Source organism: Xiphophorus hellerii, chromosome 3 (genome assembly GCF_003331165.1).
Source record: "Xiphophorus hellerii strain 12219 chromosome 3, Xiphophorus_hellerii-4.1, whole genome shotgun sequence".
NCBI classification, from domain to species: Eukaryota; Metazoa; Chordata; class Actinopteri; order Cyprinodontiformes; family Poeciliidae; genus Xiphophorus; species Xiphophorus hellerii.
The window spans coordinates 24,079,511-24,106,056 of NC_045674.1; the positions used below are offsets into that span (position 1 = coordinate 24,079,511).

A 26,546-nucleotide genomic window follows, 5' to 3' on the forward strand; every position below is an offset into this window, starting at 1 on the left:
TCTAGAGGTATATGGATATACTTTTGCAAGGCATTATGTGCTAAATTAACAGTTTCACGCTATGAATGTGAAGCATTCTGCATCTAAATAAAGTGGTTGCAGAGTTACTGATCATGCATTCTCTTTGTTGCTGAAGTGTTTGAGTGAAAAAGAGACGTGTCCACACAAACACGCACTGACGACAAAAATTTCCAACAGAATAAGGAAGCAGCTTTGGATACGAATCGGCACACTGTTGAGTTGAGAAAGCGCCGAAAAGTAGCAACAAAGTTCTCTCCTGCAAACTTAAGTTTATCTTTAAAAAAAAAAAAAAAGTTCACTTTTCATGCTAGGGTGATATCTGATGAAAAGATGATAGAGAGGGTAGAAAGGCTTTTTCTCAAGTTTAGCCTCAAGTCAGAGAGTTTTTAATCTAACAGCAGGGGAGAGTCCTGACAGCGCGCAAACTCTGATCCATCTCGGCTGCGATACGCATCTCATCAACGGGATTAAAACTTGGGCTAATTTACATGTTATTTAATCAGGAACGACTGTCGGGAGATAAACCCTGTCGGTCGAGCGAAACTCTGCAGCAATTATGTCTTGACATTTCACAGGTCGGCTTATCAGAGAGTCATACTTCCGTCAGCCACACATCTACAACTTGGAAAGTCTTCAGTGAAATGGGCCAGAGCGTTTCTCCTTTCAAATAGACACTAGATGATTCATCCTTCGGTACCATTTAAGCTTTGAAATTGCGCAGAGCTTTAGAGTAATGATTTTTCTTTTCTTTTTTTTTTGCCCAGTTAGACATCTCCCCCGTCTCTCTCTCTCTTTCTGTGTGTGTGTGTGTGTGTGTGTGTGTGTGCGTGTATTGTAGTTGCAGCAGTTGCTCCTGAAGTGCTTTCTCCAGCTGAGTTGGCACCGGGGGATCATCTCAGATAGATGCCGTTATTTACGCAGCGTGTCTAAACCAATCATCCTGACAGAGAATTATGTAAACACGGCAGTTTCTTGGCGCAGGCTGAAGTGCGGACTAAAAGGGAAGCTGAAAGTATTACTTAGCTTGCATCTTGCTCAGTGGCTGCAGTGCATAAATCTAGGAATATGAAGTTGGGGAAATTGGAAAAAAAAAAAAAAAGAAAAAAAAAAGGTTGCTTGATTAGAAGGGGAACATGTGGCTGGATGTTTCTTAGCGTACTGCAACTTTGATTCTGTAGCAGCGCCTTTCATATTTTCCACATTTTGCCATACCCCTTTATATATATATATATATATATTTTACTAGGATTTTAAGTGATAGACCAACACAAAGTGGAGTGATACAGTCTGTTTCCCACATCTTTTATTAGAATTTCTTGTTAGACGGATATACAAAAACATAAAAAAGAAAAAAAAAACTGCAATCTTCCCCCCCACCCTAAAGACCCCCCAGCACGAAAAAACATGTTTACATGTGTTTGACAAGTTGTAAGATCTTTAAAAATAGGGATAAATAGTTAAATATATATCTATTTTTTTTCCCAGTAAAAATAATTCTTTGTATTCAGCTCCCCTGACCCTAAATGTTGTAGGTGCGCCACTGCAGGTCTTTTGGAACATGACTCCCACAGCTTTTTACTACAAAATTAAAACTTTCTTCCGACACTCTGAAGGCCAGTCAGTCACCTGGGGCGCAAGAACTTCCACTCCAGTCGCACGTCATTTCAATTCAATTTAAAAGTACTTTATCCCAAAGGGACCTTAAATGCGACTCATCTCATCACGGTTTCTTCAAAGTGGTTGTTGACTGTGATGCTGGGGAGCTATCTTCAGCGCGGCAGTCAGTGCTGCAACGAATCCAGAGAGGCCTCTGACTGAAGAAGTGGCTTCTGTATGACAAGTCAACAGCTCAGTATTCAAGAAGCAGAGAATTTTCACATCGGCGTCAATTAGCAAGCTCTGCTAATCCATATCATTTGCTTTTGCTACTTGTCTTTAAATATCCGTGCAAAAGTTTAAACCTCAACTCATCTTGGATTCGGGGTCATAGTTCCAATATTATGCAACTTCTGAAGGTAAGCGAGTGGGCTGGAGATTCTCTGAAATTAAAATTTGATTGATACATGTGAACACCACGCATTCTTTCATTCAACTTCAGAAACGTGCGGCAAATTTGTGGCTGTGACAAAACGAGACTTCAAAAGATTTCGGAGGGCACTTTAAAAACAAAGCAAGCGGTAATAAACGCACATGAAGTTGGTTTATATCAAAGATTTTTATTTGACAATTGTTTCAATCTGTTTTTATAAAATTAATTAACAAAACCATGATTTTCTTTAACCATCTTTCAATCAGTCTTAAAAAAAGAAAAAAATAAAAGAAAAGAAAAAGCAAAGGGTGCAGGCTCGGAAGAGAGAGAGAGAGAGAGAGAAGGAAGCAGGCGGACATCGAGTCCAGAGATGAATCCTGTCAGATGTCCGTCCATAAATTACTGCGGCTGTGACGAACATGAGGAGGAGGGTTGGAATCCCACAGTCTGACGCAAGGCAGGAAGTGGAGACGGGTGTAACAAGACACTGACAAACATCCCAGGAAAGTAAAAAACAGAAAATGGTATTAATAAACAGCTAACAGTAAATCAGAGGTTTTAGCGTTAGAATGATTTGGGGTGTCATTAAGGTTTGATTAAAAAAAAAAAAAAAAAGCATATTGAAGAACTGCCATTAAAATAACAGGGTCAGGATTTTTTGTGCAAGGCTGATGAAAATAAAAATCTCAAGTGTATTTCCTCTGAAGGCACATCAATACATAACTTCCCCCCCCCTCTGAAACATTAACCAACAAAAAAAGAAGAACAAAAAAAAAAAAACACCACAGAAAATGTCATCCTTTATATTGCACCAAGTTCACGTCTAAAACAGAACTCTGTTTCAGCACGATGTTCATTCAGCTGGGACTGTTTATCAGCTTTCACGCCGATGACACATTCTCAGAAGTGGAGAGCAACACCGAGCACCCTCTCCGTCTGTGGCGCTCCGGCACTAAAAAAAACTCTTTCCCGTCGTTTTCACTCGCATTCCAGTCAGAAAGTACGTGATTAAGGAGGGAACGTGTGGCATTCCCCACTGCAGATGAAAAAATACAAACAAACGCTCCATTGGCACATAAAGGGAGGAGAATGAGCTCACCAAAACCATCTTTTCTTTCATCTTTAGAAAGCCATCACAAGATGAGTTGGAGGAAGGAGTTACTGGCTTTGACATGAAACAGCTTCACAAGATCTTAAGATAACATGATATGACAGGTCAGAACAAAAAAAACAAAAAATTAACACTGAACTAGATTGTTAATTGAGTATTTCTAAGTTAGATAGCATAATAAACCAGCGAGTGTAAAAACCCAATTTGATAGCAGATCCGAAACAAACGAGGGTCGATTTAGGTCTGACGTGAATGCAGCTGGTCGATCGTGAAACATTCTTCATTGATTTTTATCAGAGTTACTGAGAGATTTCATATTTATTCACAAAAATTTGGTGGATATGCTTCTCTGTGCCAGGTGCTTGCTGCTGCCTTATCTGCCATTTGACCAAATGAAATTGGGCTAACAAATAAATTTCCCTCATTCACCAAAGCCCAAACAAGGGGAAAAAAAATGTTCTGTAGATTTCACAGTGGCTTTTGTTTTAATAGACCAGTTTCTGGCGTGTTGGCAAGCCGAGCCTCCCTTCACCAAGGCAACACACATGAAGCACCTGCATCCCTCAGGCTAGCATGTATTCAAGCAAACAATCCAGGTTCTTATCCGAGTCATTAAGAATGGAAAAAAATAATCTGCATCTCTATTCACATGTGGGCTACCTAGCTGTTCATGTTGGCTCTGGGGGAGGGAGATTGTTCAGAATGGCACATACAGACATTTGTTTGTTTGACTGCAAATGCAAAATATATTTTCATCAAACCTTTTTGATAATCTGGAAAACGCAACACATTATCAGTACTATGGAAAATAACAGATCACGGTGAGACGACACACACCCTCACACACACAAAAAAAAGACAGCAGGGCTATCAAGGCGCAAAATCTGCACCCGGTCTTCTATCTGTCAGATTCCCAGATCCACAGAACCTTTTGATAAATGCTGAGGCATTGTCAGATCAACAGTCACCAGCTGGTCTGGGGCTCTGAAGAGGATTTCAAACTTTTCTTTGTCCATCCTTGTTTAAGACAACAGAGGAGAAAAAAAGAAGAGAGAGTCATGCTGGCCATTTGTACACCGTATAAAAAAATAGTTGAACACGATCCGAAATAGTGTTGTCATCTCCGTAGTTATTAATATCCTGTCAGCAAAAAAATGTTCACAAACATGTGCATAGTGTACAAACACACACAGTGTCACTTGCACTGGGTTTGTCAATGTTGGGGACTTTTATGCAGCAAGCTGTAATTTTCTGACTCTGTGACCAAAGGTGAGCAAATTTACCTGTTCAGGTAGCTATTGATGTTATGAGTTCAGTCGCCTGAACAACAAACACAAGACAGCAGCAGCTGAAAGGAGAGACAGAGAAGGACAACAAAGAAGACAGGGGGGAAAAAATGTGGCGTCCTTCACGTTGGTTCCAGTTTCTTCACTTCCCGTTTCCCTGGAACCAACTCTAAACGATCGTCTGCTCTTTTCTTCAAGTCACCCCCCCCCACCACCTCCCCACTCAGTCTCCACATCTGTTGTGTCCGCAGAGCACAGGGAGCTGGGGGCTTCTGTGGGGGTTATAGCCTCTCGATTTCTCTGTATTTCTTCCTCAGTATCGACACCTGGTCTTTGAAGAGGACCGGGTCCAGCCTCATCTGGGAGTGGACCAGAGGCATGGTGCCAAACCAGTTGGCAAACTTGTTCATGCAGGTCTGACGCTGGGCGAAATGGTCCGGGTCAGCCCAACGGGACGCTCTGGAGCTCTGGGTCGAGGAAAGAGTAGCGGCAGACAACAAATGAGTTCCGACAGGAAGAGGAAGGAAACGACTGAATGAATTATTCGTTTTGTGCTCCAGTGACCTTTCACAGCTTTTTTTTTTTTTTTTTTTCTGAAACCAGGCATGTTAGAAGAAAACAACTTCAATTTACAAATTACCACACTGTCCTTTTTGTCCTGAACGCACCATGTGGCCTTTTGTAGTGTAATGTGCCAATTAGCTATAAGCTGCTACACTTTTCCCACAGTAAAATGAAAGCATTATCAAGGCAAGTTTTCAAACTTTTCCAGCATTACACCTTAGAAATAAAAACAATACAAATTAACTAAAAAAAAAAAGACACTTTCCATTCACTATTATATGACTAATTACTGTGATTAATAAATGTCTTTTATACTATTTTAGCTTACATTCCTACGTCTTGTGGCAGGGAAAAGGTAAACTAAAATAAAACAAAATTTTATGTCTTGAAATGTCTCACACACACTCTACACACCTGACTTGTCCGTGAACAAAACACAAATTTAAGAAAAAAATAAATAAATCCCCCAATTTCAATAAGGCTGCATAATGTATAAAATATAAGCATAACTTTATTTCAATTACACAGTCAATAAGTTATTGAGACATTAGTAATCATAAATATTCAAAAATAAAATAAAATAAATGTTCCAGCTACTTTTTATGGCAATTGGCAAATAGAAATAATTTTTGGTAATTCTAACTAACCTAAAACAAGAAAGGTTTAGTCTGATTTAACTTCAGACAGTAAGAAAAAAACCCCTCCATATGTGTCTTTTCAGAAGGTGTATGAAAATATCTATATGTGTATGTGAATAACATTACTCAAACTGAGGTTTTCAATCAAAAGATGGCACTTTATTACACTTTACCTCTTCTGTTAAAAAAACTTTATGTTTGTTTCTGAGGTACAGCAATAATGTTAGTGGGTCAATCTGACCCGGGGAGTGTTCTATCATGCAATAGTGTCAGAAACCAAAATATTCCTCCAAAACATTTTTGTATCTGATTATTAACTCCATTACTAACCATTTCAATCAATATTTGTGCATTGATGTTTTTTTATTTCTCACAAATAAAGGATCAATGACGACAAGTTACTCATTTACTCTTTCGGACATAAAAAATGGAATTTAAACTTTTTTATGTCGACTGAAAAAAACCAACAAACAAAAAAAACCCAATTTCCTTGAATTTGATCCTTTGTAAAAAAAAAAAAAATTATATTACATTGCAAATGTGTAAAATGAATACATTTTCAATTTATATGTAGTGTGCACCTATTAAGACAAGTAGAAAAAGTTTCATGCAAAAAAAATATTTCCAACTATTTAAAAAAAAAAGAAGTAAACTTTTAAAATTTTTTATGTTTTAACCGCAACATAATAGGAGGGTTAAAAGACTTTAGACAGAACCAAGCCCTGTTCAAACCTTGAAAACATCCAATTGAAATTGAAGCATTTTCAAGGGTTTCAAGCATCAGTACGAACCCTGTATTAGTAATCCCTGAATTACCACGGTCAGATTCAAATAAATCAGCTTAACCTCACCATCCAAATAAATACAAATCACCAGTGAATGTGAAAGACTGTGTCTCACCTGTCCCATCATGGTTTCCTTGTATTGTTTCTTTTGCGTGACCTTAATGGGCGGTAGCTTAGTAACGGATGACACAAGGAAATTCATAAGAATGTCTTCGCAGTTTGACATTTGGTCAACCATTGTCCTCAGGTTGGCTGGAAGGTAGGTGGTGTACAAGTAGTGGTAATATCTATGGGAGGAGTGTGACACGGAGAACAATGGAGCGCTTAGAAGACAAGGTGGCCCAAAACCGCGTTGGTGGAAAATGAAAAACAAAAGAGTGTACTTGTGGTAGATGGCGGCCCCGGTCAGCACCATGGAATAGTCGTTGGTCCACTTGGAGGTGTAGCCCCAGCGCTCCTTGCTGCTGTCCCAGAAGTGACTGCGGGCCGGGTAGCCGACGATGCGGTCGGGGAAACTCTGCCACACAGTGAAGGCAAAGTCCACCTGCGGCCAGATCGCAGATTTAAAAACTTTAAAAAAAAGTAGCAAAGCACTCGTACCAAAAAATGACAAAAACAGAGTGAATAAGAAAGCTTTCTTCGTATAACAGGAGACTAACCTCTGTGGTGGACAGCACAGTGTCTTCATCCAGACTGAGGACAGCATCTGTAGGGATGGTGTCGTAGGGAAGGAAGCGGCTGCTTATCACCTGGTAGGAGTTGGAAAACAAACGGACAGAGAGAGACGTGCGACGGTTGCCGACAGTCAGTAAACAGTTGCGTCATTTTATTGCAGCTGCAGACAAATGTGTTAGCATCCCTAACAGAGACGTGCAAGTAATCTTCAAAATAAATTTTAATTTTAACACAGTAGCAAATGTTTATTCAGAGGGAAAAAACTGAATGTTTTTTTTTAAGTCACTACTTGTATAAGTGTTGCTAATCCTGCTTTTCATACTTGTTACAATCCCATTTTGCCAATAAAACATTTATTCTTCGCTTCTCTTTCATAAGGTTGCAGCATCGAGAGAAGAATCTTTGACCTTCAGTGTTCCCTCTGATGCACTCTTCTGCTCACGCCACAGGTTTTCTACAGCAGTTATGTCTGAGCCATAAGATAGCCCAGAAAGACGGTTGATTTTGGGTATTGTGTTGATTTGGCCCCCACTTTTACGTCATTTTCCTTATCATAAGCACAAGGTCATTCATACTGACTCCTGACTGACATGGATTTAAAATTTTGTACATTTAATCAAGAACTTTGTTTTCTGAGAGGAGATGAGATTTGCATTTCAAAAGATAAACCAAAATAAAAGGAGTATCAACTCTGAAGTAAAAAAAATCAGTTTTGTTCAGGCTTTAGAAAGAAAATGATCTAATTTTTTATTCCCTGCACAGCTTCTGGTTGAGACTCTGATCAACTCAAAAACATTAATATCACTTCCAGCCAAAAAAACCAAAAACAAAAACAAAAAACACATTAGTAGAATTTAAAAAATTACTTTAGACCTAAATCTCCCAAGCACATAAATCATTTTGGGTCCAACTAAAAACACCTTCTGGTACTTCAAATAGTTTATGATGCTATGCTAGGGTTCACAGGGCATTAGGAAGAGAAACAGGCCCACAGCATCACTTACTCTCATAGAATCGACTCATAGTCCCCGTCTGTGGTGGCAAAACAAACGACTCCAGTGGTGAGTGGCTAAAAGAAAATAGCTACTGTAATGCTCAGGAAAACTGAAAGTAGTGGATTACTATTTTTAAACAGGTACAAAAGCCTTTGATCAACTAAGAAAGCATATATATATAAAAACACCCCCTTTAGTTATATTGTTTTAAAAAAAAAAGGTTGCATAATTCTTTTCTCAACATTTTACCCAGTGAACAAATGTTGTTGTTCACTAGCTGAACAGTTGGGGTTTTTTTCCCCTCAGCAAGAGTTTGCGTCACTGTAATACAAGATGAATGTATTTTAAAGCTTTTGTGTGCAAACTAATGCGTGTGTGTAGTTCCTCCCTTTCAAGAAACAGCAGGTTCTTTGTGGTGGATTGTATTACAGCTATTCAATGACAAACTCCTAACATGAATGTATCAGCTGAGAATAAAACTGGCATTATGGCAGCTTGCTGAGAGTTGGTCTGAACTGAGTTCACTGTAGTGAGCTGTCAGACTCGACAACAAAGGCTTTCTGCACTTGGTAATTTGTTCATATACAAACCATACACCAGCTGTAACAACCTGCTGCGCAGCAGAGGGAAGCTAAATATCTTGAGCTTTCCAATACACATTAAAAAGGAATAAAGCACAAAAAGCTATATGAACGTTTAGTACTGCGAAGTGACTGATATTTCAGCGAGACCTCGAGAAATTGAGTCCAAATATTATTTCCTGACATTAGCAGCTTAATCTCAGGAAAGTTCTTTATGGCCGTCAGAATTTTCTAAACTGTTCTGACCCGCCTGTGAAGCAGCTTTTATTAATGCTCCCTTTGGAGTAATTTAAAATGTCATAAAAATTAATTTAACATCATTTATTCAACAGGCTGTAAAACCGGAACTTTATGGATTTTCCAGAACGCTCATTACAACCGCTTTTTATGGCGGGAAACAACCAAAGAATTAAAGGACATTTACCTGATAAATTTTCTTTTCTTTTAACAAATCATAACATTTGACCTGAAGGCATAAAAGGATATTCAGAAAGCAACTCTTTCTGAATATCCTTTGTAGATTAACTCCTGTATCTGACAGCAGTTTTCCAACATTTCAAACGTGCGTAAACAGCCCAGGTCAAAATGTTGTGACTTCTAGGGTGAAATGCAGTGATGTGTTCAGTGGCGGAGGATTATGGCTCAGAGGTTTACCTTGCTTTCTCCTTCTATGACAATAAAAGGAACCGAGGTGGCGGGCCAGCGGTGTTTGGCAGGAAGAGGCTTGTCGCAATTCCAAAGAACGATCACCTGCATGGAGAAAACAGGCGACATGAATCACCCTCATTTGCATGTTTCTGACCGTAGGAGTTGTTTTGATTCAAGCGACTGTTGACTGTTATAACAGTCTTATAGCATAACGTCATACACTACTGTTGTATGTGAGGCACAACAACACCAGCTTAGTTACACCTGTAGTGTAGTTTTCCCTGCAGTGTGAACAGGAATATTAAAACGATATGAGGAAAAAATAAAGACCGACAGGTTGGATCTGCTGCAGCAGGAATGTCTCCAAATGATCGTAACATATTTCTGTCATTCCTCAAATGTGAATAAGAAGCTCATTTAACAAGCAGTTTAAATTGATCAGGTAGACCCCAGAAATTACACCAGCACAATGACGACTCCAAGCTGCTCTGCTTTTTCCGTTAACTGGTAAACAGTTTAGACTGGTTTGTTTGAGGATGGGACAACCTTCTGTATTCATTTTGCTCAATGACACTTTCATGGAGTAACACATGAGGAACACGTGGGAATCAATGTGTCGGTCACCTGAGCACAGTACTGGGATTTGGCAACGGCTACAAGCAGCTTCATCACTGGCTGGGACTGGGAGACCAGTGGGGTGACCACATGAATGATTGCTGTAAACTTCGGGTACGGCTTGATACCTGCGGGGGGGAACATAATACTGTCATTACATGTTCTGCTTTGCAAACAGTAAAGCTTACAGGGTAAGAATTGTAATTGCAATGGACAACTATGGACGTATACAGGATATGTGGACGTTTAAACAGTCAAAAGGCAAAAAATAGTAAGTCTGGATTATATCAATTAAGTGAAAACTATCAAAATCCCCCATTTTGTTTTAGAATGATAAAACTTTGTTAATTGATTGTTTTGGAAGGAACTATAGCCTCAAATATCAGCTCGTAATTGGTTTAGTCTCTTATTCAAACGAATATTTGTTGGAAAGAAAATAAAAAAACTCCTTCAAGGTCTATGGAACCCGTTAGAAAGATAACATAATGTTTCCGGCTGATGATGCTGGTACCAAAACATAAACAGAAAATCAAGTTCAAAGAGAAATAAGTTCAAAGGAACATGTAATTATTGTAGTATGAAAAAAACATGAGTTGTAAAATTACCCTGAGAAAAATAAATGAATGAAGTTGAATAAAGTAAGTACATGTTATAATCCTGTGTAAAAAAAAAAAAAAGTCACAATAGAGCAAAAAACCAAGCAGTTCTATAACATGATGGTAAGTTTTTCTATGAGACATCTTGATTTATTAATTTTTTTTTTGTTGTTGTCTGTTCTGGGGTCGAGTCACAGAGATAAAAATCTGTCAAAAATTGAAAATTATTATAAGGGGAGCTCGTGTTAAGTGACCTGAGCTCACAATACAAGGCGTAGCAATAACCTACTGACCCAGCGTAGCGTAGAAGAAGGGGAAATCCCCCAGGTGAGTGGAGTAGCGAGGCAGAGTGAAGAGCCCACCAGGAAGGCTGTTCCACATGAGGCTACTTCTGGAGTTGTGCTCCAGAACGCGATCCTGGATGATCTAACATTATAGTGGAGAGGAAGATGGATCATTAAAAAAAATAAAGAACATAATTTCAATAATTACTACTGATCTGCTTCTAATGACATTTTTTAGAAACAAACTCAACTGACTGCCGCTGACTATTTTTTCTTAAACGTCTTGAATGTAATAAGTTTTGATAAACATTCAATAGTTATCTACAAAAACCCCCCACAAACAACAAATACTTAAACTTTAAAAAGCTATGGTATGTTGCTTATGATGCAATAAAATAATGCCCTTCAGCATCTTATCTTTGAAAACACAAAAGCTTTGAAGTTTACTGGTTCAGTTCTTAAAAGTCAACCATTAAGAATTAATTTTGTTTTTCAGACTAGAAAAAAAGAAAGAAAAGATTGTCATAAGGGTTATATCTCGCAGCATTAATCATTCCCTCTTGATAAAAACCACTTTGAGAACCAAGGAACAAGATATTTTTATAAAATGTCAAGGACCGTCAGAATTTATAATGAAGCAACAGAAAAAGGCTAAAACATAATGCAACTCGTCTCTTCTGTTATGTTTGTAGTAGGGCTGCAATGATTAATCAAATTAATCCAAATTAATTGATTACTGACTTAATCGTCAACTAATTTAGTGCAGACTCAAAAAAAAAAAAGCTATTTGGTGAAAAAAAAACAATCATGCAACAATTCTATTGCAATTTGGGAAATAAAAAGCTTACTTTCTTATTTAAAAAAGGGATTAAATCAATAATTTATTTGCATATTTTAATGTATTTCTAATATTGCAGAAAAAGGCTTAAGTGGCTAAATGAAAACTTTGTAGAATGTGAATTTTTTTTTTTTATCCGACTGTCAGAATAATTAATAGATTAATCCATTACTAAAATAATCGTTAGTTGCAGCCCTAGTTTGTAGTAAAATATTTGGAATCACATAATGATAGGCTTATAAAAATTGCACATCTGAAGCCAAAACATGGCTGCCGGAAAAGAGTTAAGATACGGAAAGTGTAAACAGATTGTAGATAAGCTGCTTGGTTCTGCAACTTCATGCTGCTGTGCTGTTAGAGAAAAATCCACCTCTGTACATCAGTGCCTTTGCTTTTATCAAAAGATGGAGGCTAATGGTGTGACCTATTGCTGGCTCGGTCTCACATGCAACACAAAATTGAGATAACTTCGAATAGCTTCTCTATTCCAGCTGTCACTCAGGTAATTTACCAACCACTTCAAAGTTCAAGGTCCGCTGCTGACATATGAAGGTATAACGGCGATGGTGCTTGGGAGCTTAGTGACGATGAACTATGCTGACACAAAAAGCCTGCTGTACTCATAAGGAACTTTAGACATTCCCTCGGCTGGTGTCTCGTGCCCTTGTCAATTTCTATTCTTCTCGGCTCTCATCTTCAGCCGTTTGCAATTCTAACCCGGCAGCAGCTTGATCGGCTGGTACTCACCGGGAGGAAGGCAGATAAATGGAGCTTGACAGAAACAAACTACTGATGTGATTGATAGCCAAGACAGAACAGGATGCTGCATCAAAAATATTGACAGCCCTCTTCTTACAACAGATTTCTGTATTACTCAATCTAGAAGCTACACAGTACCCAGATGTATGTCACTGCAAATCTGGTAGTAAGGATGCATCATGCATATGGTTGATATCCCAATTTTTCACTTGATAACCCTTAAAAGACTTGTTTATTTGATCTAACAATTAAATAAATAGCTTTTATGAACAAAATGTGGAATTTTTTACAATATTAATGTAGAAAACAGAGCTGCAACTAACAATTATTTTAGTCATCGATTATTCTAGCGATTATTCTGACGATTAATCGGATTAAAAAGATTGGCACATTGTGCAGATTTTTAATTTAAGCTACGTTATACAGTATTAGGAATGCATTAAAAGATGCTAATAAAAACAACATTTTTTTTTAAAGCTAGTAAAACATTTTTTGCCTAAAATGCAATAACATATGTAACCAGGATAATTTTTCTATATTAGATGTAGTTTAGTTATTTTATTTTCTATTTTGTTAAATCTAATTTTATTTTGTTTTATTTAAAGATCTAATTTAAAAAATCCTCCTTTTTACTTTTTCGACACTAACCGGGCGAGAGCAGGGTTGTTCTCGCGAGGGTTTAACGTCATGCGACAGCTGCACGTCAGTCCTAAATTGACAGCCACTGCTTATACAACCCCTGGCAAAAAGTATGGACTCACCAGTCTTGGATGAGCACTCATTCAGACATTTCATGCTGTAAAACAAACTCAGATCAAAAACATGATACAATATTAAGGTCGTTCCAAAGTGCAACTTGTTGGCCTTCAGGAACACTCAAAGAAATGAAGAGAAAACATTGTGGAAGTCAGTGAATGATACTTTAATTGACCAAACACAGGGAAATAAATATGGAATCACTCAATTCTGAGGAAAAAAGTGTGGAATCACTCAAATTGGAGGTAGAAAAAAAGGACACACCCAGTCTATTTCCTTTCCCTAAATGGACACCTGCCCCAGATTAGATGTGCCCGTTAGTGTGCAGTTCAAAACACCTGCAGTCATGACACCTTGGAGGGCTGCTGGACGAAGTGGAGTGGTGAGAACCATGGCTCCAACAAGAGAAATGTCCCTTGAAACAAAAGAGAGGATTGTGAAACTTCTTGAGGAAGGTAACCCTTCACGCATGGTTGCTAAAGATGTGGGCTGTTCACAGTCAGCTGTATCCAAGATATGGACCAAATACAAACAGCATGGAATGGTTGTTAAAGCCAAGCGTACTGGTAGACCAAGAAAGACATCAAAGCGTCAAGACAAACAACTTAAGGCCATTTGTCTTGAAAACCGAAAAAGTACAACTAAACAGATGAAGCATAAATGGGAGGAAGTTGGAGTCAATGTATGTGACCGAACCGTAAGAAATCGCCTAAAGGAGATGGGATTTCAATACAGGAAAGCTAAACGAAAACCAGCATTGACACCTAAACATAAAAGAACGAGACTCCAATGGGCTAAGGAGAGGCAATCATGGACTGTGGATGACTGGATGAAAGTTGTCTTCAGTGATGAGTCAAGAATCTGCATTGGACAAGGTGATGATGCTGGAACTTTTGTTTGGTGCCGTTCCAGTGAGATTTATGAAGAGGCCTGCCTGAAGAAAACAACCAAATTTCCACAGTCCTTGATGATATGGGGCTGCATGTCAGGCAAAGGCACTGGGGAGATGACTGTGGTTAATTCTTCTATCAATGCACAAGTTTACATTGACATTTTGGACAGTTTTCTCATCCCTTCAATTGAACAGATGTTTGGTGATGATGACATAATTTTCCAAGATGACAATGCATCGTGCCATCGGGCAAAAACAGTGAAGGCATTCCTTGAAGAAAGACACATTCAGTCGATGTCATGGCCTGCAAATAGTCCAGATCTCAACCCAATTGAAAACCTGTGGTGGAGATTGAAAAAAATGGTCCACAAGAAGGGTCCAACCAGCAAAGCTGATCTGGCAACTGCTATCAAAGAGAGTTGGCACCAAATTGATGCAGAATACTGTTTGTCACTCATCAAGTCCATGCCTCACAGACTGAAAGCTGTTATAAAAGCCAAAGGTGGTGCAACTAAATACTAGTGATGTATTTTGAATGGTCTTTTGTTTATGCGTTTTTCATGATTCCATACTTTTTTCCTCAGAATTGAGTGATTCCATATTTATTTCCCTGTGTTTGGTCAATTAAAGTATCATTCACTGACTTCCACAATGTTTTCTCTTCATTTCTTTGAGTGTTCCCCACGGCCAACAAGTTGCACTTTGGAACGACCTTAATATTGTATCATGTTTTTGATCTGAGTTTGTTTTACAGCATGAAATGTCTGAATGAGTGCTCATCCAAGACTGGTGAGTCCATACTTTTTGCCAGGGGTTGTATTGCTGCTAAATCGCACCTTGGGTAGCAGACGCTGTGGGACTTTGACGTGCAGGTAGGCTTGGGTGTTGTTCCCAAAGCGGTTTTGCTTTTGAATGTCGATTATGCATCAATCGTATACCTCTGTTAAATTACAGACATATGGTCGCTCATCTGAACGCTGAAACGATCTCTGTTTGTCAAAAGAGGAACTGGTAAGTGTTGCTCGGGAGCTAGAATGCTAGCGCTAGCCTCCCAGCCTGTGATTACACACCTACATAAAAACACATTTGGATTGAAATCGCATGTAATTATGTAGGCTCAGATTCAATTATTAAGAAATGCATGTACATGTACATTGATTGTCGGGCCTGTTTTCGCAGGCCAGGTGTGTTCCAGATCCCACCCCCGCTCGGAGTAACTGAAGGATCTGGGACACATTAAGAATTGTCTGGTTTTTGTATACTGACCGGACTGGCGAGCTAACCATAGCGGATTCAGAAAGTCACCCATAATCTGAGGAAACATCTCCAAACCGGAAGGGAAATTCAACCAACCACTTCACAGCTGGAACTAAATGACTATTTTTGTTTTTTCCCTTCCGTCACCGACAGAGACTTCCTTGGTTTAAGGAACTGGACTTTAAAGCTGTGAAACAATTTGTATATATTGTAAATATAAATACACCTCATTGATTTTGCACTCTCCAGTTGTATGTGTCTTGCAATTTGCCACTACCTCCAGTAGACAAACCTGGAACCTAGTTTTTCACTTAGAGTGACGTTGATTTGGGTTTTTTAATAATCTTAAAATGTAACTCGGGTTACACATAGCATTCCTTCAGTGAAAGCCTGATTATCTGCAGGGGGATTAATCTGCAGCTAAAACATGCTTGTGACATCAACATGTGACAAGCTCTGCCCTTTCTGCTCGACTTAACAGCAAATCAGTGTAGGGCTGATTTGTTGATTACTTTTGGATTAACCAATTTATAAATGGATACCAAAAGGTGCTAAATGGGATTTTTTTTAATTATTATTATTTTTTTACAGAATCTAAATCAGGTGAAGCAAAAACAGCGACTTGAGGAGTTTTGGGAAGAACATATTTAAAGACAAGTTATTTTTTTACATATATTAAACGCAAAATGTACATATATTTTGTACATTCTCAGCTTCATTGCTACTCTGAATATGTTGTTCTTTCAGCAATTGGCCTTTTTTTGAGTCTGCATAATCTAGGTGACAATCTATTACCAAATTAGTTGACAATTATTTCAATAATGGGTTAATCATAATTAATCGTTTCATCCGTAGTAGAAATACAAGAGTTAAAGTTAGGGTTATATAGAATAGATGATGGTGTATAAATTCTTCTTGTGCGTGTTGGGTATGTGTCAGCGTACCTCCAGCGTGGTCAACACTATCTTCTCCACAGAATTGAAGTAAGCCTCCCACAGGAGCTGCGTCTGCTGTCTCAGAGACAGAATCTTGTCCTGGTGGATGGAGCGTACTGTCGAAGGGATCTGGGACAGAGATGGGATGGGACAAAAAAAACAAAAAAACAACAATTAGATAACTGACCCACTTTAGTGAGAACATAAAACATTTAATTTATCATGCAGGCACTCTAGTGTGGACTTCCTACTACAGATGAACACAAGAAAAGCTGTTTTATAACGACATGTGAAATAACAGAAATCCAGTCTGCTTTAAACAGGAAGAACATTAAAAATAAAAAAAATCAGGCTGTTTAAGAAATTGGGACTCCAACAGATAACAGGAAGGCTGCATGTTTTACAGGGGAGTTGGGTTTTATCTAGTTGAGCTTTCATGCAACCAATGGAAGGTACTCATTATGGACAATAAAGCAATCTGTGCTAACTGCAAATATAAAATGCTAAAAACATCTAAAATGTGTGACAACGTCAATGATCCGTCATCACGAGAAGGCAAAAACGAATATGTTCAATTTAAGAGAAATTGGACTTCGCTAAATTTAGAATGTGCAGGCCCAAAGAAAACAAAAAAACTCACATCGGAAATCGGTAACACGAACCTGATTGGTGCATTTCTAACAAAAAGGAAGCAATCAAACCCAATGTAGGTTTTAAACTTCAGTTATTTACAGTGTTTCTACCTGCAACAGTAGTCTTTCATCCCCAATCACAGCTGCTGTGTTCCAGTCGATGATTTCTGAGAAGGGAAGCTCCCAGCCGTTGCTGAGCATCACTGGCACACAAGCTGCCTGCAACATCATCATGTGCAAACAAAAGATGAGCAATCTCCCATCATCTATGTATTTGCTCAAACAAACAGGCCTCAGCATCTGATTTGGAGAAGCTAGCTACTCCAGAGTCTTAAATTTATTATATTTAGCTGGAACTTTTTAGGGATCATTACTTTACTGTATATTCAGGATCTACAGAAAACAAGTTAGATCTGAAACATTACTAAATCCCTGTGTAGTCACACACAGACCTGTCATGATCAATTTTGCTGGATGATAAATGACCCAGAAATGATTGTGGTAAATGATTATCACCTTGAGACCATTTTCAACTAATACAACAACGATGGCATATTAATGCAAAAAATCCCAAATAGTTTCTAAAGAACATTTGAAACATCCAAAATAAACAAAAGAACAGCATATTTAAAATGGATAATGAAATCTAACCAAAATTACATTTCAAAAATTATTATTCAGCTTCCATAGGGAAACAGAGAAAAATGTGGCAGTTAGCACTTTTATTAAAAACAAACAAAACAGAGAAAACATATTAAAGGAGAGCATCTTGTCAAAATGTAAATTATCAATCGATAAATTGATTTATTGCTTATCATGACAGGCTAAGTCACAAAAGACAACTGGACATATTTCACATTAACGTTTCATTGATATACTTGCTCAAACTTAACACAATATTAAGCACTATTTCAGAAACAAACATGTTCAGAAGGACATAAGCAAAAGCATACCAGAACATTAATCCCCTGTTTCTAATAGCTTAATATTCTTTCAGCATGTGTGTTTGTTTGGATCCATGTTCTTACAAACTGATTCAGTCAGCTGAGTGTGCGTGGGTGTGTGTGTGGGTGTGTGTGTGTGTGTGGGATAGTAAAAGCAGCCTCTTGCCAGCAGTGACAGGCTCTGTAATCTGCTAAGCGGGATACCATTCACTGATTGGTCATTGAGCACACGCGCACACCCCTACACACACACCCCCACACACACCCACACACACACACACACACACACACACACACACACACACGCACGTTTGTCCCGGCACAAACATTCCTACACTGGATTGCGTCTGCGTTTCTCTAATCTGCGTAGTGTCATTAGCATAGGTAGCAATCTGCTCAAAGGCTGCCAAGCTTTACCTGCTTATCTGCTCTCACACAGCAATCCACTCCAGAGTCCTGCACTCCAATCCTCTCCTTCGTCATAATATCACACCAGCGTACAACAGTCATTAAAACATCTGAGCTGGGGAAACCAGATGCATGAAACATTTTTTCCCCTCCTATTCCTTCTGCATTGCACAACCTGATCTGCAGTGTGCTGCACTGAGATTCTCCACTACTTTCTGGCTGTCCATCTGAAAACCTCCCTATGGCACTATGACTACACAGTAAACCATGTTCGACTAACTGGTTGAAATGTATCAACGTCTGCCCGACTTAAGGCCAGGAGTGTGAATTCATAGACACACACACACACACGCCCACACACACACACACACACACTCAGACCACAGTTGTACGACAGCAAATGTCTTCCTGTTAGCTCACCTGATCTCATCACTAACTCCCCAGGGAAGTAATTATTATCTTGTCACATACAGCACAGACAAACTGTCCGCCTTCTTCTGAGGTCAAAGGTCATAGTTATTCTAAGGTCACTGACTACAACATTCTAAACAAATATCACAGAACAAAAATGAGTTTAGACACTAATTAATTTTGTTTGACATAAAACTAAAACGGTTTTATATATATGTAGTACACACATATTGCCTCATGTGCAGAAGTATATTTCTATTAGCACAGCCTGCTCAATGTGTATGAAGGGGGAAAAAACCCCAACAATTTTCTGATTCGAGTGTGATATACATAATCTATAAATCCGGTGTTAAAAATGGCACTCTGCATCCTTCAATGGAAGCATTAAACTACAGGAACCATTTGAAATCCAATTTGAGCTTAATTTACAGCCAGCAGCTCTCTCAATTAAAATCAAATTTGTATTTTATCAAACGGACTGAAGGATTTCCATTTCTATCTCGGTTTTACAGGTAGAAAGTGCAGTCTCATTGTGTCAATAGTAATTATAATTATTATCAGGTTATAGCCATTTGTCGGACAAAAACGTGATGACAACCATCTGCTATCGTAAGCAATTCATCACTTATTGAGTTTAAACGTGATTTCTACAAAATGACAAAAATCAGCTGTGAATGCCCCTTTTGAGTTTTGCAAGAATTTTTTTTTGTAGAATTGCAAGAGTTAAAGGTAAATCTTTTAAATATTGACTTGAAAGGGGTGATTATTTATGCAATCACTAATTTTATGTAAAAAAAAAAAAGGTTTTATTATTTTGCAGAAATCACCTTTCACTTTCACATTAAAGTATGTTTTATTTTTTCATAAAATATTTTGGGGATGAACTAAAAGGAAATCTTTCTGTTTGAGGGATGGCCTTTTAGTTTTTATTAAATAAGGGTAAAACATCCAAGGGAGTAAATACTTTTTATAGGTACTGTAACGTTTAATCAGTTCTGCATTGCAATGAATTTTGTTTTGCTGTAGTACAATTTAGTTGATGTGGTTGTGTTGGATTGTACTGGAATAAATTTACCTGATTTGAATTCATTTACCTTGTAAAGGGCCTTGACAGATGTTTGTTATGAATAGGTGGTATAGAAATAAGCTTGACATAATTTATTCCTTTATCATTAGGAGGCTTTTCTGCCATACGCAAAAAAATTAATCACTACTTTTGATAATGAAAACACCTGTAGTTTTCTTGCAAACAGTGATGATAGTTAAAATTTTTTTCTTTTAACAAAAATATGGATTATCCCTATAGTCTGTGAATATGGGTTTTAGAGGAAATAAAGAACCTAATGATGCTACATTTGCAAAGAAATACTCTTTGAAGAGAACTTAGCAGCTTGCTTTCTGTTTCTACTTGATAATAGAAGAACCCCTGTTCTTCTAACACAGTGGAAATGCAGAGAATGGCAAATAAGATTAAAGTCACTGAAGTGAAACTGCCTATTAAGTGGATTTCGACATTAGCTTGTACTGTGCTCATGGCGTAAAATCAAGAGAGCTTTACAATCTCTAGGAATGATATGACTCACACCGATCTGATTTTGGGAACACAATGAAAAAGCTGCCAGTATAAAACATGTTTTCCCCATCCTAGTTACATAAGTGAAAATAATTGAGAGGCTTTAATTCTGAAAGGTTAAAATTTTACATTTTACACACCAAGACAGTCTTGTTTTGTTGACATCACTAAGACATACATTAAACAATAAAGTCCCATAAAACACATTTTCTGATCATCTTAACCCTGTTAGTCATATTGTGAGAATACAATTTAAGAAGAATATTTGGGAAGTTTTGCATGAGCGATACCATTTTTCACAAGATGTGACATTAGTTCTACTAACAAGGGTAGCTGTATGAGCACATGGCTGCAGGTGAAAAGACGCCTTTTGGGGGTGTTAGAGAAGCTGGTGTAATATCCTTCAATACTTTTGAGGGTGACAGGGATGCTTTAATATTTGGAAGAACGCAAACACACAGCTGCAGGGTAGAGAGATGAGACATTGATGGTCTGGGAATGCTCCCGTATAGAGGAAAAAACAAAAATCAGCAGAGTTTCTTGTCTCATCTTATATTTTTATTGTTATTTTCCTCTGGAAAGTATTTTCTTTTCCACAAGTTGAAGAAACGTATTAATAAAGAGTCAGAAAAAGAGTAGGTGGGTGGAGAGCCAGAAGTGAAAAGAAGACTCCAACATGAGAGACATAATGACAGGGCGAGGACACACAGTCAGAGGCAGCAAAAGAAAAAACAAAAACAAAAAAAAAACTGGAAGCACAATAACAAAATGACTGACAGTGTGGGAGACGGCCTGTGGGGCCGACTCGGTGCTTTTCTATTCAGTTTAAGATACACCGGTTTTTGGCTTTTTCTCTGAACGCCAGGGCAGACATGCCACAATGAGTTTTTTTTAAAAACCACCAAAAAAAGAAAGAAAAATGGTCAGAAAGGTTAACTCCATTAATGTTCAGCAAAACCTGGAACATCTATGACTGTTTATCTTTGGGGCGTCTTGGGAGGTAATTAAACATACACAAATTCAGATGTTAAGAAGAGATTCCAGCGCCAGAAATCCGTCTTTCTGAGAGAATGGTGCTTAAATCTCTGCTGTTGATGGACTAACTAATTACACAACACATATTTGCATTTTGTATTAGTGCTGAGTAAAAGAGCAAACCGACTTAAAATTCCTACCACTATGCAGAGCAAATATTTATTTGATATGCATTCTAACTGTTTCAACTGTTTAACTGGGAATAGGCCTGTCACAATAGCAAATTTTGCTGGCCGATAAATTGTCCCTGTAATTACTGCGATAAACAATAACATTGTTGTTTTGACTATATTCGAGACATAGCTAATGACCTAATAATGCAAGTTAAACCTCTAAAAGATCAGTAAACTTTAATTTTGTAAAGAATCCTTAACACTGGAACATATTATAAATATCTCAACTAAAACACAACAACCAAAAACAACAAATAAAAAACAGAACTCAAAATTACACAAAACAGAAAATAAAATGAAGTTTTATATGAAAAAATATTAATCATCATAATGGTTTCATCATAAATCAACTTGATTTTAATTCATCTTCCGATTAATTTATGAAATGCTTATTGGGACTAGCCGTTACTATTCAGTTTATATTTTATTTTAGAAAACGTACAAAAAAATGCTAAGCAGTTATCCTGAAATGGTGGCAGTTTTAGAAACAAGTAAAAAGTGAAAATATGTCTGAGATGCTTACATTGGAAGATGTGTTTGAGTATCACTCACCTGCAGAGCCTCTAAGAAACGAAAGGAGCCCAGCCTGCGACCCCGAGGAACCAGACAGAACGTGGAGTTGTACAGCATCTCTCTGTAGTCATACCTGCACAACAATGGAGAAAGACAAATTTTATGCTCACAAGACAAAAAAAAACAAAACATGGAAGAGTTCCAGAACGTTGATTGAGCATGGAATTCCTAGAAAGCATCCATATTTTTTTTAAGCAAAAATCCAATCTCAGATGTCCATTGTTCTCCCCTTTAAGCATGGTTGCCCTCTCACCTGCCCGTCTAAAACCTGCATGCTTTTCCTTCTCCAATTCAGCCCTCAGTCAACACCGGCTCTGATTAGGAAAGCTGCTTGGAATTCCTTCCCCCGATAATGTATGTATGCAGGCGAGAGGAAAGGTGTTCTTTTTCTGTTCTGCCTTGTTAGGCTTTAGGTTGGGGTCCATTAAGTAGGACCGAAAATTTGAAAGTGTAATTTTTCCGGGTCTTATTTTTCCGCCCCCCCAACAGCCACACATGCAAATGTGTGCTGCGAAGTGAAGCCGCAGTCACATTTGCAAGACGTAACGAATGTAAAAGTAAGGAGCAAATAGCTAGAGACACACTGCAGACTCCTTGAGCCATTTTACCGAGCCTCTCTTACCTGATGTTTGTTTATGCAAACTTATTATAACCGATACCAGACTCCAAGCCCTTATGCACCGTGAAAATGTCATGCTGTTTGCTCCTGGCACATCTCAGTCACAACTTCTTTCATGTTTTAAGGCTTGATCGGTTTATGAAAAAGCAGCATTAAATTATGCCATCGAAACACTGATTAGAAAGTAGACATTAACAGCAAAACTCTTGGATGTTTATCACAGCTAATGTGGTTTTTCCAGCATGTCGAACATTTTAAGGAAGCTTTTTCTATCAGAATGTCTTCAGAGCTGATGTGACTCCACTCCAGTCAGCATTACTATCTGGATATATCTGTTAAAAAGTATAAATTGTGCAAACACGATTTTTAAATTTAGATATTGTTGCTAGATAGTTTAAAATAAAAAAATTTAAAAAGTTAGCATTTTCATAAATTCATTGCAATACTTCTTGAAGAAAAAAAAAAATTATGAGGTTGTTTTTTTACTTATTCTGATCACTTTTGGAGTAGTCTAGCCGACCCAGATCGACTGATGAGTTCTACATCAAGGTGTCTCATGTTTTTCCAGCTACACAGCGGTCCGAGTTTTGTAGAGCAGTGGATTGCTGTGGGAAAGACATCAATTTAACAACTCCAGGGGCATTTATTGGTTTAATTTATGGTTAAACAATATATTGGTATTAACATCGTATCAGCTGATGGTGGTCTATTTTTTTTTTTATACAAATCTGTATTAGTCATGCATGTAAAATTGAGGAAGTCTTATTGCGGTTTATGTTTCTGGACGGAAAGGAGGTTGGGTCATGCGACAATGATGCTGCGGTTGTTTTTTAGTTGATGTCAGTGGTATGGTTGTTTTCTTAATGTTGAAAGGGTACGGAAAATATCAAAAAAGATAAATATTGGCCACAACTGGAATTTTTATATTTTAAATCAGCCCGGATTTCCACATCAGTGAATCTCTACTTCAAATCTTTAGTTTCTGAGCTGATGCTGAACTCTGTGATGTCCCACTTTTAAGTTTTTATTTCTCTCATACTGCATCTGTTGAGACACATAATTAACATAATTAACCTGGCCAATAATTTTTTTAACAAAAGGTCTAAGAGCCAAAGAATCAAATGATCAACTATTGTTAGAGACAGCACTACTGAATCTCTGCCATAGAGATCCACTGGGGAAACAGGATTCACCACACAGTATGGAGACATTTCTGCAAACGCTCTAGATTACAGTTCCAACTTTCAAAAGAACAGAATCAGCAGGGGAGATTGTTGGAACCAGAGAGAAAAAAAAAACATGTAAAGTTAAAGCAGTTTGTGTAGTGGAGATGTGTAGTGGAGATGTTGCTTTGGAAGACCGTGTGCACTGCTCTCGGTGTGGTCCGACATATGTGAGAGAAGGGGGGAAAAAAAAAGGTTTTATCTACTCAACTGCAGCCCTTTTAAAACATTAAAAGGGCTGCAAACCTCAGAAGCAGCATGAGGACTGAATCGAACAGGGATGGATGCATAATATAATTGCTTCACTACTGCTTGTAGGATTAATGTTTCTAACTCCCATTTTCTGCAGTAAGTTTAATACATGTTTATTTTTATTTTAGTCGTGTGAACAATTTGTTAAATTCCTTAATCACAAAGTCAGAAAAACAAAAAACATCGACTCAAAGTAAAAACATGTCAGTTGGTGATGGACAATCTCTGCTATACCCAAACTAAACCAACTATCCAAACTAAACTAACACAGATTCAGATCCATTTCTGGCCCAGATTTGTGGTAAAACTCAAGAGTTTGCCAATGCAAACTTGGACAGAACCAGATGTTCCCCCTCCTTTCTTCCCTTTTCTTCCAGATGGCAGCCTCTGGATGTCAGTGGAGATTTAAAGGCATATGTACGAAACCCATCTTCCACTGGAGCCACATCCAGTACCTTCAGCTCTATTTTCCCCACTCACTGCTGCTCTTATGTCACACAAAAAAATAACAGTTGTCAGTGAGGATGTTTTCGTACACCACGCACCTCGCAGTCATGTCGGATGTCAGCAATTAACACTGCATCGTACGAGGCAAACCCTGCCGCGTCCCATATTTTCAGCACGGCAGCATCCAGATGGTCGCTAGCGAGCGCAGGAGTTTTACAGCGCCCAGCTAATCATCATACTGTAATCACAAACTCTGTATAATCAGCTTATACATTTGTGCAACCTTCCTTTCAGTACATTTGTTTTGCCACAATCATTTTTATAGGTGGAACAGTGATGGAAATAGTGCCATGCTACTTTACATGAATTTATAAACTAGAATAAACAAAAACTACTTTGTGGCATATTGTGAATGCATATAATCTGAAGTAAGAATACATTATTGGTGAATATTTCAAGTGTTTTGAGGTACAAGTTCTGAACTCTTGCAACAGCAGAGCTGCTGCTGGTCAGTCTGCAGTGCTTCATTCAGAGTGACGGCATGTGGTGAACATTCAAACCCCACTGAGGTTTAAACCCAGACCGACTGTCCAATCAGAGTGACCACACTGTGGACTTTCTTTGACCATCCAGGAGCTGCTGACTGGCTGGGAAACTGAAGTGCTTTTATATGGCTGCTTCCTTTGTGCAGTCAGTGACAATTTAATGAGGGGGTAGGGGGAACCGGGTAAAAAGCAAACTATAGCGTTCCGGTTGTTTAACAGATAATCAAAGCAATGATTGTTAGGTTTTCAGAGTTCTTTTCACACACTGGATGCAAATAAAATCAACGATTTGGGCTTGCAGAAATACATATTTAATCAAGGTTTTGTATTAAAATGTCACTGCTGTTTGCAATACACTCCTATTCAAGCTCTGAAACTTAATGCAATATTGATGCGTGATACACAGCAATCGCCACGGACTGCTTAGATGCAATATTTGGTAGGACATAATATTTAAAGTGCCATGCATGCATATAGTGCAAGTCAATGATGTACTAGACATCTTGTAAAGATTTTAACTGCCATATTTGAGGTGTTGTTTTTATGACTGAGACCCTAAAACTTACAGAGGAGTGATAACATGCAGTTCTCATCTAAGCAATCTAATCTCTAAAGAAATAAAGAAAAATCAACCAAGTTTCCACAGAGAGACAAGATAATCAATTTTCCACAACTACAAAAGAACAGATGTGTACATTCAGCTAGTGCTGCGTTTTAATTACAGGAATGTAGGCTAGGTCAATAATTAAACAGTCCAATGTTGGAACACGTCTCAATCTTGTAGTTCACTCTCTGTGAAATAAAGAATAAAGTTCTATTGGCAGAAAATGAGCAAATCTTCACATTTAATGCACTGAGGAACTTATATTAGGTTAGTCATTCATCAACAGAAGCAAATGGCTTTCGATACAGAAAAAAGCATCAAGATTCAAAAAGAAAGGAACAACAAGGTCAAGCAAAAAAAAAAACAAAACATCAAGCAGTATCCTAGCAACAAGGATGGATGGTGTGAAAAAGCAAATGCGTGGCTCACTAAGTCAGTTGGAGGAGACTCAGAGGAACAGTGTTGGTCTTCTCTGATCTCTGCAAAGGACCACACACACACATGTAACCCAAAAACTGAGAGGGGAGTGTTAACCAAAGAGGCACTGCTACTTCTAATGAGCTTCAGGGTTGAGATGGATGAAGTCTTGGTGTTAAAAGTGAAGCCAATGCTGGAATATCTTCGATTACCTTCAAAGAGAAGAAAATAACCCGAAATGATTCAATCACAAGTTTGTCTTTGTTCAAATAAACTGTATTTTTGATTAGCTCAGATAATAAACCAAACGGTCATAAACTGTAAGATCTGAACATTTTTTAATCATCAAAATGCTTACAAATGCACTGTTGTCACTGCGATAAGATTCATGTTTTTTTTAAAACACTCTTCAGTGTGGATGCCAT

At 38.1% G+C, this 26,546-nt stretch overlaps 1 protein-coding gene and 1 long non-coding RNA gene across 2 annotated transcripts in view; one reads left to right on the plus strand and one right to left on the minus strand.

Annotated features, from left to right (window-relative positions):
* Nucleotides 1–2,212: 2,212 nt before the first annotated feature.
* Nucleotides 2,213–26,546, minus strand: part of LOC116716748 (exostosin-1b-like) — a 39,219-nt gene continuing 14,885 nt past the window's right edge. Inside the window, exons 2-11 of the mRNA XM_032557569.1 lie at nt 21,994–22,087; nt 17,009–17,116; nt 16,275–16,394; nt 10,838–10,970; nt 9,958–10,076; nt 9,340–9,435; nt 7,094–7,183; nt 6,818–6,978; nt 6,550–6,721; nt 2,213–4,914 (exon numbers count right to left, since the gene is read on the minus strand). Of these exons, the coding sequence (XP_032413460.1) occupies nt 4,729–4,914; nt 6,550–6,721; nt 6,818–6,978; nt 7,094–7,183; nt 9,340–9,435; nt 9,958–10,076; nt 10,838–10,970; nt 16,275–16,394; nt 17,009–17,116; nt 21,994–22,087 (1,279 nt within the window). The 3' untranslated portion in view covers nt 2,213–4,728. The remainder of the gene's footprint in view (nt 4,915–6,549; nt 6,722–6,817; nt 6,979–7,093; nt 7,184–9,339; nt 9,436–9,957; nt 10,077–10,837; nt 10,971–16,274; nt 16,395–17,008; nt 17,117–21,993; nt 22,088–26,546) is intronic.
* LOC116716750 (uncharacterized) lies at nt 14,891–15,574 on the plus strand. The gene is made up of 3 exons (XR_004338615.1): nt 14,891–14,945; nt 15,028–15,084; nt 15,253–15,574. It is a non-coding gene; the product is annotated as an uncharacterized LOC116716750 (long non-coding RNA).